At 34.0% G+C, this 14,523-nt stretch overlaps 2 protein-coding genes across 2 annotated transcripts in view; one reads left to right on the top strand and one right to left on the bottom strand.

Moving 5' to 3' along the window:
- Nucleotides 1-14,523, top strand: part of LOC107041527 (protein expanded) — a 47,870-nt gene that overhangs the window by 15,581 nt on the left and 17,766 nt on the right. The gene's annotated exons all lie outside the window — the stretch shown is intronic.
- Nucleotides 5,724-14,054, bottom strand: LOC107041528 (putative sodium-dependent multivitamin transporter). Its single transcript, XM_015262123.1, has 6 exons — nucleotides 13,666-14,054; nucleotides 11,890-12,111; nucleotides 9,929-10,269; nucleotides 9,703-9,822; nucleotides 8,215-8,529; nucleotides 5,724-6,628 (listed from the first exon to the last, which is right to left on the bottom strand). The coding sequence occupies exons 1-6, from the start codon at nucleotides 13,777-13,779 to the stop codon at nucleotides 6,061-6,063; spliced, it is 1,680 nt and encodes a 559-aa protein (XP_015117609.1). The 5' UTR covers nucleotides 13,780-14,054; the 3' UTR covers nucleotides 5,724-6,060.

Genomic DNA, 14,523 nt, shown 5'->3' with positions numbered 1-14,523 from the left:
TTTACGTAAGCGCGGGGTTGCCTCCTATATAAACTCCAGCGTGGTCGCATTGCCGTGTCTACTGATGGTTCTTTCCTCCTCTCTCCCTCTTCCGTTTTTATTTCTCTTCATTTTTTCACCATTTTTTTTTTAATGTATGTGTATATGTCGCACTGTATGGCGCGCCACGGCGCACACCCGTCTGACGGCATTCCATCGTGATTTGCCAAGTGATTTTCGGTATACATATAAATCCCTTCTCGCCGGAGCGTATGAAACGTGCAATGGTGGGTTAAGCGGTTTGAGTACAACTCTCCATTTACGTATTCGTCATTAAAGGAAAATAAAAAAAATCACTCGATTTTTATTCTCCCGCCTGACTGAGCACGTTTGTCTCTTGATTTTACCATTGTGATTTCATTTTGTATTTCTCCCAATGATGAATGATACGAGTCACGGTTAATACACGCGCGGTATGCAGACGTTTTCAGGGAAGCCATGATGATCGGTACAACTCTTCGTGACTCACTGGGTTAGTAGGTAAATCGAGCGAAATCAATGTTGTATAATCGAACATTATTACGTAGATGGCCTTTTTTTATTTACGGTACGATGAATTATTAATTGGATTTTCATTCCAATGACACTGAAGGTGTGTGGAAAAAACGGAGGAATTTGAGTTTTTATTGCGGCATTGTAATTATTGTTTGTTGATTAATACATTTCTGAGGAATTTGTTCCTTGTTTGAATACGAGAAAAACACTGCTGGGGAGTAACGGAAATGAATGGGTTATTCGGGTATGAGAGGTCAGCGTAATTTCGTGCAGAATATTCATGTTTTGATGGAGAATTTTCAATGAAATTGGAAATTTCGTGATTTGAGTTACTCTCGTAGAAATTTCCACTAAATTCCCCATGAAATTTCAATTTCGTTCTAACAACATTAGATTCAAAACCAATCATTTTACTTCTTCCAATTTTCATATTCTTCCCTCCAAGGTACTTGTTCCAGTGGCTGACTCTCTAGGGATGAGTCGATGAAAGAACGTGTATGAAAAAAATTGTTATATTGGTCATAGAGGAATTATTCTAGAGGACTATCAAATATTATTTCACAGAAAACAATTGTTTTTAGATATAAAAATATTACAGAAACATGAAAATGGACGAATTTGTAGTGTGAGTGTTGTCCCAGTAGCTGAATCCAAAAAAACGCCGATGTCCCAATACCTGAATCCGCATGTCCCAGTAACCGAATCACTCCTTATTGCCACGGAGATTAACACTTAATGATAAATATCGTTCATTAAATAACAGACTGGTGAGAATATCATAACAGAATCATCACATTATGCAAGTAGGAAAAACATTCAATAACTTTTCTACGGATACTAGACAGAGATAGCTACGTATTATTTTAACGAGCATTCGCTAATCTTCAAAATTCAGTAGCGAAATGGTCAAACGGTTTAAGTCGACTTAGCTCTTAGTTGAGTTTTCGAGGAATATCTCAAAATCTAAGGGAGATAGCGAAATTTTCGTATTTATCTTTTTTGAAGCTCTTAATGTCCTCTACCGAAAAGGTCGTTACAAAAATTTTGCTATCTGCCTTAGATTGCGAGATATTCATTGAAAACTCATGAGTAGTCAAAATCGACTTAAACCGTTTGACCACTTCGCTACTGAATTGTATATGATAAATCTGATTTAATTCAATTTTCAATAAGTTATTGTAGATTGATTTCATTTTTTACGTTTTGTCACACTTCGGAAAGGAAGGAATTTTTTCCATTTATGGAGACTTTAGACTTGACTACTGGAATCAAGTCTAAACTATCAACATATATCATATGTCGATTTCTAGGTCTCATCGAGTTCTTCAAATTGAGATTCCATATTATCAATTCCATCCACCAGATCAATTGTTATAAAGGATAGTGTAGCGATTTTAACATGTCATGTTTCGAAAAATTCGATGTTTATCGATTTAATTACGAGATTTGCTCGGTTTCTGATCAAATCTGTAGGAATATCTTATGCTCAGCTGAAAATATTATTGTGATAGAATTGAGGGTTGAAATTGAGAGATTTTGTTGAATCAAGATTTCATCGAACAGAAGAGAGAAGAGTCTGACCGGAAGATGGCGATAACTACAAATTTTAAAAATTGCTATGATATGAAAATGAATGAGTGGAATGAATTTCTCGTGGACTGTTTGGAATGGAAAAATTGTAGAGCATGTTCGATTCTAATATTTGAGAGAGTAGACCTCTTCCAATTGTAATTTCCCGTCAGGGTTTTTGAGTTGGAAGATCGAGCCATGAGCCCCTGATACCGTCGATGTACCAGTTAATGCCACCTAGAGCCGTGTCCGCTAGTATAATACGTAGGTTATGTATATTTTCAATGCTAGGTGAAATCCTGTTGACTCAGGGGCAAGTTTATAGTTTTTTCTTTGAATTCAACATATTATTCATTCCTAAATATAGAAAAATTTATTTAAATTGAAGTTTGAACAAAAGACCCGCGTTCGCCAGTTTATGCCATCCTCAAAACGGCTTGTGCCAGTTTCTGCCATGGCGAAGGGCCAGTTAGTGCCACTACATTATTAAATCACATTCAATCATTGTGAAAGGATGAAATAATTATTTATTCAGTAAACTATTAGAAAACTTCCCTTCAGAGGTTATACTTAATAGGAAACATAATAAATAAAATTATTCTTCAGGTTTTTTTGGTATTTGCGACGCATTTTCAGTTCCCTTCAGTTNTTATCTTTTTTGAAGCTCTTAATGTCCTCTACCGAAAAGGTCGTTACAAAAATTTTGCTATCTGCCTTAGATTGCGAGATATTCATTGAAAACTCATGAGTAGTCAAAATCGACTTAAACCGTTTGACCACTTCGCTACTGAATTGTATATGATAAATCTGATTTAATTCAATTTTCAATAAGTTATTGTAGATTGATTTCATTTTTTACGTTTTGTCACACTTCGGAAAGGAAGGAATTTTTTCCATTTATGGAGACTTTAGACTTGACTACTGGAATCAAGTCTAAACTATCAACATATATCATATGTCGATTTCTAGGTCTCATCGAGTTCTTCAAATTGAGATTCCATATTATCAATTCCATCCACCAGATCAATTGTTATAAAGGATAGTGTAGCGATTTTAACATGTCATGTTTCGAAAAATTCGATGTTTATCGATTTAATTACGAGATTTGCTCGGTTTCTGATCAAATCTGTAGGAATATCTTATGCTCAGCTGAAAATATTATTGTGATAGAATTGAGGGTTGAAATTGAGAGATTTTGTTGAATCAAGATTTCATCGAACAGAAGAGAGAAGAGTCTGACCGGAAGATGGCGATAACTACAAATTTTAAAAATTGCTATGATATGAAAATGAATGAGTGGAATGAATTTCTCGTGGACTGTTTGGAATGGAAAAATTGTAGAGCATGTTCGATTCTAATATTTGAGAGAGTAGACCTCTTCCAATTGTAATTTCCCGTCAGGGTTTTTGAGTTGGAAGATCGAGCCATGAGCCCCTGATACCGTCGATGTACCAGTTAATGCCACCTAGAGCCGTGTCCGCTAGTATAATACGTAGGTTATGTATATTTTCAATGCTAGGTGAAATCCTGTTGACTCAGGGGCAAGTTTATAGTTTTTTCTTTGAATTCAACATATTATTCATTCCTAAATATAGAAAAATTTATTTAAATTGAAGTTTGAACAAAAGACCCGCGTTCGCCAGTTTATGCCATCCTCAAAACGGCTTGTGCCAGTTTCTGCCATGGCGAAGGGCCAGTTAGTGCCACTACATTATTAAATCACATTCAATCATTGTGAAAGGATGAAATAATTATTTATTCAGTAAACTATTAGAAAACTTCCCTTCAGAGGTTATACTTAATAGGAAACATAATAAATAAAATTATTCTTCAGGTTTTTTTGGTATTTGCGACGCATTTTCAGTTCCCTTCAGTTTCCTCTATAAATCAAAAAGACTTTGATGCGATCGATCTCCCATCCATTCTCTTGTACCTTAGAGTAGTTCTGGGAATGTTGTGTTTTTTAGCAACAGTAGCAACTGGAGATCCAGTCTTGATCTCAATGAAAGCGTTTGTCAACGACAGTCGGAGTCGGTTCTTCAGTTTGGTCCTAGTGAAAAATAAAAATATTGTATATAAATTCCTTCCCAATCAATTTTATCATTTTCCAAAGAATCAAAATAAAGTTAATCAACATTTGGTTCGAACTACATAGTGCCGATTTATATTTTTACGAAAGTTTAGGGAGATTGGAAGGTTAGACATACGAGTGGCAATAACTGGCACGAGGGCTCATTCGAAGGAGCCAGTCATTGCCACTCATATTTTCGCGTTAAAAAGGTGATTTCATCCATGTTCAATGATTTTATATGAATAAGCAATCAATTCCCGACAGATAACTACAATTTTTTAATGATTTAATACTTACATTTTGAAGAACATGAACGAAAACTAAACTGTATATTCTAATCTCTCTGAGAGAGCCACTACCGTTTTATGGAGTCCAGTGTGTCTCGCATTTTCTGGTTAAATAAAAAATACTTTTCGCAGTTTAAAAGTGATAATTCTTGGTGACAGGGGGCGAGAGAGAATGCTCTACAGAGATTCATGGTGAGCACCACCATGAATCCTGAAAATGTGCTCAAAGTGGCAGAAACTGGCAGAGTGGCATCTACGGGTACATCGACGGTACTGAGATCTTTGAAGACGGAACTCCAGAAATATCAGCGGCTCTAGTAGGGAGTTGTCGGGGCGACAACTTTAGAGAAGGGAAGCAGTGTTTTGATAGAGTTAATTGAATTATCCACGTCCCCTCCCTTTGAATGAGAATGAGAAGGATGAAGTTCGAATGGTTCAAGGGTTGTTGTTATGGGTGTGAGAGTGATTTGTTTTTCTGTCTCTGTTTTAATGATAGAATTAAAATAATAAATCGTCCCTTTTTTCCTTTGAAGTTTTTTCGTTTGATTTTCTTGATGAGAAGAAAAGAAAAATAGAATGAAAAAAAAAGTTAGAAAATTCGAGTCGAGCAAATTCTGTAGAAAATATATGAAAAGAGTCAGTTATTTAGAAAAATTCAGTAGCGAAGCGGTAAACCGGGTTAAGTCGTTTTTTACTATTGGCTAGTTTTTGACGAATATCTCGGAATCTAAAAGAGATAGAAAGATTTTTGTCATGACCTTTTTTGTAGAGCCAATAGAGCGTTATAAAAAAAGTCATGAGAAAAATTTTGCTATCTCTCTTAGATTCCGAGATATTCAGCAAAAACTGGCTAATAGTCAAAATCGACTCAACTCGGTTTACCGCTTCACTACTGAATTGAATTCTGTTGACTTTTTCTATTGAATGTTTTCTATTGAACATGTCAATAGAATCAGCCAAAAACTAATACAAAGTTTAATAGAAATTCAATAGAATTTTCTTACGAATTCGATAGGTTTTTCTATTAAATTTTTTCGTGCGTGGTTTATTGTAAATTCAGCTTGGTTTGGATTTTTCTATAACTATTGGTCAAATAAATGAAAATATTCATATACCATCTCAACGGGTATTTGTTGTTATAGAACGTGAAAATCAGGGGAATTAGAGTTTAAAAAATGATGACATAGATTGATCTCATGCAACTCTGCTAGCGCGCGAAGTGCGTGGCCCGCCTAGTATCTATAAAAACTATTCATCAATCATAAAAATACCAAACACACTTTATTATGTCATCACAATGAAAACATATCTAAAACCATTAATCATAGATCGACAAAATTCCCCAATGCAACATCAATCCGAATAACTAATAAAGAATAATACCCACAAATGTGTCGTGATTTTCCTCGAACCACTTGAACTAATACACCACAGTCAATATTGAATCCATACAAAGCGGACAAACACCGGAATAATTTGAGGTCGAGGTAACGCCCGAGGAATTTCAAAAGCGCTCCGGAAACCGCAAATGCCCCTCAATGGATGAATACGAGGTGATATTTCCTCACCAATGTTGACTCAACAATATTATCTAACACCCTAATATCTTTGCATCTCCTGTCGTTTTCGTATTCTGGCTGCGATCAGTGGAGTGAACAAATCAGGATTCAATATTTTCCTTTCGTTATTTCTCGTCTCAGATAAGAAATTGATGATTAGGGACGTCAGAAGGCCGATGATGACACAGGAGAGGAAGCCAAGTGCACAGTACCACATGTAGGATATCCGATAGAGATAAAATATGTCATCATCGTTTGTTCTATCCCTGTTATTTGTACTATCAGTCATTGTGACGTTGCAACCACTGACGTCAACTGAGAGCTTTGGAATTTCTGGCTTTGGCTCGCCAAATCCAATCCACAGAGAGAGAATGAAACTGGCAATTAGTCCGCAGATTGCACTTATTTCCTCGGTGGACTCTGTGAACATTCCCAGTGTGTAAACACCCAGGAGAGGACCTCCGACCACTCCAAATATTGTCAGAGCGGCTTGCAGGAGATTACCAAGGTGTTGGGCTAGGAGGGCCACGGCTAGGCAGACGAGACCCACCAGGAATGCGAGGAATTTACTCATGTAGGCGGATTGATCCTCGGTCAATGTCTTTTGTCTGAGGGGAGAGTGAAATGAGAATTTAGTTGGGGAGTGGAGGAAATACGACCAGTGGACATTTTTTTTCATTTTTCATAAGGATTATTCTTTTTTTTTCAATTAAAATTTTGGAATAATTAATATACAAAGTGACGGGCGATAAAGAAACGTGTGGAATCATTTACTAATTTTCGATTAATTTATTGTTGAATTAGTTTTGTGTTGAATAGTCATGGAATCCCTGTCAATACCCAAAATCCAACAATTTATTTTGGAAAACATTTTTTTCCTATTTTTCATAACGACATGTTGCTTGTGAAATGAGCGGTAAAACAGGTTTTTGGGGGAATTTGGGAATTTGTGACCCTTCTAAGGACAATTCTTCAATTCTTCGTTAATTTTTTGACCCTTTTTATCAGAGGAATTCAATTTTTTTTTCTGTACATTTTGAAATCATTTGAAATTTACGTGACAGCTGCTTTTTAATGTTCCATGTTATGAATTTGTATTCAATTTGAGATCAAATCGTTCATGAAATTTATTATTCATCTTGGAAGTTCACGAAAAATGAGTTTTTCGTTGTGAAAATGGAATATCAAATTCAATTGAATTTTGAATAGATCGAGAGTATAGAAGAATAGTTTCCTAAATTTCCGTAATTTTCAATAATCTCCATTGTCATATGAACTTGGAAATTAAAATTTCATTGAATACTTGGGGGCTACTGCTGGCTCCGTTCATCAACCCCCATATGATCCACATATGACCCCCATGATCCGTAGACTGATCCTTGTGACCCTTATTTCTGACCCCTACGACCCTTGTTTGAACCCTTAATCTGACCTTTGCGATCCTTAATCTGACCCTTGTGGCCCTTATTTGGATCCTTAATCTGACCCTCACTGTAACCCTTGTGACCCTTCTCTTGGCCCTGGTAACCCTTAGTTTCTGACCCTTGATTTTTGACCCTTTTGACCCTTATTTGGACTTTTTCTCTGACTCTTGTAACCCTTCATCTGATCCTTGTGACCCTTATTTAAATATTTAATCTGACCCTTGTCACCCTTATCTGGACCCTTGTGACCCTTAAACCTGTAAACCTCAATCTGACTTATATGACCCTTAATCTGACACATATGACCCTTATTCTGACTTTCGTGACACTTAATTCGACCCTCGTGACCCTTAACTTGACCTTTATGATCCTTATCCTAACATTCGCATGAGTCTTATGATCCTCACGACTCTTATTTTGACCCTTGTGACCCTTAATCTGACCCCTCGTGAACCTTATTCCGACCCTTATTATAACCCTCATAACCCTTATTTTTCGACCCTTAATTTTGAAGTCTTAATTTCGAGTACCAAATTTTCATCACCAGAAGTCGATTTAGATTTTTTATAATATTGAGAAAATTCAAGAGACAAACAGATTTTTCAGAAACAACACATTAGAAGTATAAAATGAATTTCTTTTTATATGTCTTGAAATTTTAGGAGCAATTTTCTAATAGTGTAATGGCAAAAAAATAAAGTTGATGAAATTTTTCCAAAACATTCGAATCTATTTTTTTGTGAATATGACTATTTCAAAAATTCACTTACCGAGCTTGGAAAATTGGTTTCACATAGTCCTCTAAAATAATAACAGCTGCTGAATTTTGTACAGCAGATACTGTACTAAGTCCAGCGCTGAAAATCCCAGCGATGAATAGCCCCGGAATTCCCGGATACTTGGATAAATTTTCCATGATATAATGAGGCATTAATTGGTCGTTCGAGGCGATGACACCCGCTGTTCGGGGATCGCATTTGTGGTATTTCGAGTACAAAGCGAGACCGGAGAAGCCGATTCCACAGACGAGAACTATGGTGATGGGGAGGGACAGCCAGACTGCCGCTTTCGCTCTTTTCAGACTTCTAAAAAATTCCTCAATAATATCGAAACATTGAATGAAAGTAGCTCAACAGTTTAGACGGAAAACTATAAATTTGGGTATTTTCGGTTTTCGAACGTCTTTAATAAGTCTCTAATAAGTCTAATGTCTCTATCATTTGTATTATATTTCGGAACATATTAATTTTCCTTTCAATTTTCATCTCCACTTTTCACAATTTGTTGAGAAAATAAACGGAAACTGCGAATTTCAACTCAATTCAGTAGCGAAGTGGTAAGCCGGTTTAAGTCGATTTATCTCCCAGTTGAGTTTTTGAGGAATATTTGCGAATCTAACGGAGATAGCGAAATTTTCGTAATCACATTTGTTATAGCTCTTAATCGGCTCTACAAAAAAGGTTATTACAAAAATTTTGCCATCTCCCTTAGATTCCGAGATATTTATTGAAAACTGGTCAATAGTCAAAATTGATTTATACCGTTTTACCACTTCGCTACTGAATTACTCTATCAAGATCAATAGAAATCAGGAAAATTAAGTTGAATATATCCTTCAATTTTCAATCAATTCAAAAAATTCAGTGTCTTTTGCCACCGAATATTCACGTTACCATGGAAAAAAATGGGTATAAAATATACTGAATGAATTTCTGAATGAAAATAAACTGAATTTCAGTTCTATTATTCCAGGAAAATTACTAAAAATCGGAAAAATTCAGCTAAATATATTATTGAATTTTCGATTAATTATAAATTCTGCGTAAATTGGTACTAAATATTCATCTTTTTTGGCTGAAGGCCCCCGGCGATGGGCCTTCCAAGTTCCTTGGAACTTGCAACAAATTCCGTTAAAAATAAAATAAGTATTCATGTTTTGATTGAAAATCCGAGTGAATTGGGGTATTCTCGTCTTCCTGCTGCTAAAAAACCTGATAGAAAATGATTCTCTATTCTTTACTCAAGTTCCACTGTTAATTTATAAAAAGAATATGTTGAAGGAATGATAATATGTTGCAACATAAAGTTTGAATGATACTGATTCCACTGCTAATTTTTTAGAATTTTTTCCTATTCCAAGAGAATAGTAAAATACTAATTGAAAGAAAGAGAACCCATTCGGAAAGCAATTGCTAATTTGTTAGCAATAATTACTTTCCCCATTCATTAAAAAAATGCTGTTGTCCACTTTTTTTTACCTAATTGTCAACATTCTTTGGACTTGAATCTGATTGACCCCGTACAGGGATAAATATATGAAAAATCCACCGATTATTAGATTCCACCAGGTGTGACGAACCGTCGGATCCACTGAAGTGCTAAAAATAAAAACGATCGTCAATTCGATTAGATGAAGAAATCGAAATGAACAAAAAAATCCTGTGGTAGATTGTCTTTGAGAAGACGACAAAAAACTGATTTCACCTGTAAAAATCAATTCTCTTCCCCTCGACCGCAATGTCCCAAATTCTGTCGATCCCCCCAGCATCCAAAACTGCAGTGGCAATCACAATAACAACCGAGGCAATCATCAAACCCCCCTGAAAGACATCTGTAATCAAAACTGCCTTCATTCCCCCGATGGTCGAGTAAAAAGTACAGACGGCCCCAATAATAAATACACTCATTGTCGTGGAGAGGCCGGTGGTTGCTTCCAGTGCAAGTGCAGGTGCATACAAAACAACCCCGGTGTACAATAGAAATTGTAGGAGAAATACTGCGCTGGCTACTAGTCGTGTTTTCACTCCAAATCGTTTCTCTAAATACTGGAAATGAAATTCAACATTGAATATGAAATATTTTCAATTGGAAAAAGGAAATCGGAAAAAGGAAGTCAATCAATCGATTACATATGGATAATCAACGTGGATTGAAATTCAATATTTGCTTTGTTTGATATGAAAATAAACAACGATGATGAAGAAATCATAATTGTAAAACGGTTTATTGAATTGATGGATTAAAATCAGAATTTAGGAATGAAGTTGGAGAAAATAAAAACAAGTGGGAAATTGCTCTTGTATTGTAAATAGTTTAGTTATTTTTGCTAATAAATTAGCAATATGTTTCCGAATGGTTATTTTATATTATGTATAATTTATTGTTTATTTTAATTAATTAAATTGAAGATTTCCTTTTACCTAATTTTGTCAGATTTTCAACTGATTGTTAGTTGAATGTTATCAGCATCATTATTATTATTATCCCTTTTCTTCTATACAACCGATTGTCTTTTTTACAGTTCTATCTCTCCCCGCAGCCCTTTGATAACATTTTAATAGAAATATTTTATTTACACATACTTGAATGAATTTGAAACATCACATTTGAAGAAACCATCAGAAAGCGCACTTTCGGGAAAATTCATGAAAAATTCAAAATTTTCAACAATTATCATAAAAATCAAATGAACCAATGTAGCTATCGTAATCATTTTTTAGCTTCGACTTAATGGCATTAAAACAAACATTTAAAGCTATGATTGAATTCATTTGAAGCATGAGATTTAAAGATATCCCCGGAATTCTGATTTAAAAAAAAATACAAAATTTTGGAAATTTTCGAATAAATCAAAATAACGATTACTGCTATCGCCTTCAACTCCGAACTCGGTCAAAGGGACAACCGAACAGATTTTTTAAGCCATCATTCAATCAATTCAGAACATTTTTTTTTAGTTATTGTGGGCCAACCCATTTTCCAAAAAATTGAAAAATTAAAAAAACTAAACGATGAATTGAATTTTAATTAATGGTGATCGATAGGGCTCAACAATATCTACATTTGAAAAAACAAAGATTCAATTCCATCCATTCATTAGCGAGCAATTGAAGAAAAACTTTACCACAGTTGCATTGTTGCAATTTCACAATTTTATGAATAAATCTATTGAAACTGTAAACGTCAGTTCAATTATTCAACGAAAATTCACAGAAATCAGCAAAATAAGTAAATATATCTTTAAATTTTTTAATAATTAAAAATTTTGCGGAATTCAAGTAAGTCGGGGAATTCTCATCTTCCTTCTGCTTAAAAATCTGAAATTCCATTCAATTTTCTGTGAAATTCCAAATTTCATGATTCTCAAATGGAATTCGATGTTGCTATCTTGAAAATTATCACTAAACAGTCCATGAAATTTCAAGGTTTTCCTAACAGTACGGCACATTCTGGAAACATCTAGGAATGGAATGCAGATAGAAAAAATGTTTTTCACAGAAATCCCGCAATCTCTCATTCTTTTCCGATTATTTTTCAGAAATGAATCGTCAAATGAAATTAACATAGCCATGTATTACTTCACAACCGAATGAAAAAAATCGTTTCGTCGGCACTTTCTGATGGAAATAAAAAAAATTGTTACATAAATATTTACTCGACCATACCTGAAATGCACTCGTATCTCCCAAATTAAAAAACACCGGCAGATAAAAATAAGCAATGACCGGTGTAGCAAGGACATATCCCAAAACGATCACCAAATAATGCGTTCCATGCATATAAATCTCTGAACTGACACCCAGCAGACTAACAGCTGATAATAGTGACACCATGAGACCAATTGCAATTGTCGTGACTCCCATGTCTCGATTAGCAACAAAAAATTCCTAAAAAAAAATTTAAAACAATGATAAATAAATTGGCAATATGCTTCCGAATGGTTATATTGGACATCATTTTCTTCTGTCATGTATATGTATAATTCATTGTTTATTTCATTTCATTGAATTGAATAAGATTTCTTTTCATCTAACTTTGTCAGATTTTCACCTCACTTGAACGTTATCATCATCATTATTCTTTTATCTCTTTCTTCTATACAACCAATTGTCTTTTTTACCGTTTCTATTATTCCCCTCAGCCCTTCAATAAAATGTTAATATAAAAATGTTATTTATACATAATTTAATGAATTTGAAACATTACATTTGAAGAAATCATTAGAAAGCTAACTTTCAGGCAAATTCATGAAAAATTCGAAATTTTCAACAATCATCCGAAAAGTTGAATCAACTTTGGCTTAATGGCATTAAAACAAACATTTTAAGCTAGGATTGAATTCATTTGAAGCATGATATCCAAAGACATCCCGGGAATTTTGAGGTTCAAAAAATACCGAATTTTTGCAAATTTTCACATAAATAAAAATAACGATTATTGCTATCGCCTTCATCTTCAAACTCGGTCGAAAGGACATCCAAACAAATTTTTTAAGGCGTCATTCAATCAATTCAGAACCTTTTTTTTAGTTATCGTGAAAAAAACAATTTTTGAAAAATTTTAGAAATTTAAAAAATTAATAAGTGAATTAAAATTTAAATAATGCCGATTGATATGGCTTAACAATACCTCAACAATGGGTCGATATAACACGAAAAATCCAAAACTTAAATTTGAACGATTACAATGCTTCTGTGCGGAACCAACAAATTACTTAATCAATAAATTAATGAATGAATCAGTCGAGACTGGAGGTATCACCAATCTCTTCATTTAACGATATCCAGGTACTTTGGCTACTTTTTCTCCAGTGAAATGCTTTTCTAGTTTTGTAGTCGAACATCAGAGCTTTCATTTGAGCCCCGTTTGACCCTATGTTGCGGCATATTTTACAATGATTTTATGATTTAAACTTTGCTGGTTTGAATTTGAATGGGAATTGTAATAATTGAATCGTTAGAAGACATTTGAAAAATCTGAAAAAAATTGGAGACTTTAGTTTTGGTGGAAGATTGATGAAATAATTGAAAAATTGCAATTTTTGAAAGTGATGAGCATCTTCTATGAATAATTTATAAACAACGAATTTTACACCATAAAAATCATTCATTCGGAATCATAAAAAATTCATTCATACTCAGAATTTTACCAGAAATTTATTTCATGCCAAAAAAGTAACGATTTCGAAAGTTTAAACAATTTCAATTATTTATTTATAAACAACGAATGTTTAAAAAAATAATAATTCTGTGCAAATTGTAATTTCAATGGCGCTGAATATTCATGATTTTTTTTCAACTTTTATCACGCGATTTAGTCGACAAATTTGATGATTGAAAACTGTAAGAAATACTTGGAAATCCTTAAATAAATTCTTTGTTAAAAATTCTCTCGAGTACTTTCAATTATTTGATTAATTCTACGGAGTTCATTGACCTCACCTCAGTAGTTTTCTGACGTCCACCAGAGAATCGGTAATATAATCCAATTCCTGAACTGATCAGCAATGTACACGCTATTATGACGTAATCGATCCATACTAATGTATCATACATATTTGAAAATTATAGGTAATTTTTTTTCCACTGGTATTTCTCTTATTTTTACTGATGACACGGAAGCAGAAAATTCTAATTCGAGTTTTTTTATGAGTTGAGAATTTTCTGATTAGTCATCCGATTTCACATCTTCTATTTATATTATTCACGAAGTTAAATAAAAATATTGTTGGCCCGAGATTTCTTTTGCTGTTTAGTTAATATTTTTGAAGTGCTTGTACTGAAAATATTCTTGTTTTTTATTGAAAGAGTGAATATTTTTGTGTCAACAATATTTTGAACCTGATCACGAGTTCTTTTTTTTTGTAATTGAGGAAATTTTTTAAAATCCAGAATGAACGACTCAAAGTAATAAAAAATTATCCTCCACTCAAGATTTCTAAAATTTTTTGGGTAGTAGGTGAAATGTTCTGGAGTCAGTTCAAGAGTATTTTTGCCTTCGTGTAATATTTTCCCGATAGAAGTGATAGAATCGGGAGTGCGATCACGACTGCCTCAATACCTGATATCTTCTTCATTATTTACCACGCCCTCGTGGTGTATTTTATCAGTAGAGTCATGAAAAACGTAGAGAGAGATAGAGAGTGACTTGATGAAACATACAGAACCATCAACGCACGAGATATTTGCATGAAAAATTAGTCTCACAGTAATATAAATAATCTGTTGTTGAGTCGTTGTGTATAACGAGGAGGAATAAATTTAAAAAGCAAAGAAAAAATTATTCACCGTTAATAATTT

This window comes from Diachasma alloeum, unplaced genomic scaffold, assembly GCF_001412515.2.
Source record: "Diachasma alloeum isolate Michigan unplaced genomic scaffold, Dall2.0 Dall_scaffold_00366, whole genome shotgun sequence".
NCBI classification, from domain to species: domain Eukaryota; kingdom Metazoa; phylum Arthropoda; class Insecta; order Hymenoptera; family Braconidae; genus Diachasma; species Diachasma alloeum.
Note: the sequence above shows the minus strand (reverse complement) of the source record. Positions and strands in the feature narration are given on the sequence as shown.

What these genes read in the sequence shown, in the direction of transcription:
- LOC107041528 (XM_015262123.1), bottom strand. Translation starts at nt 13,779, where the DNA reads ATGTATGATACATTAGTATGGATCGATTACGTCATAATAGCGTGTACA. An exon ending in AAGAGAATTGATTTTTACAG is followed by an intron (nt 9,823 to 9,928) that starts GTGAAATCAGTT and finishes TTTTATTTTTAG; the next exon opens with CACTTCAGTGGATCCGACGG. An exon ending in CAAAGAATGTTGACAATTAG is followed by an intron (nt 8,530 to 9,702) that starts GTAAAAAAAAGT and finishes GGAATTTTTTAG; the next exon opens with AAGTCTGAAAAGAGCGAAAG.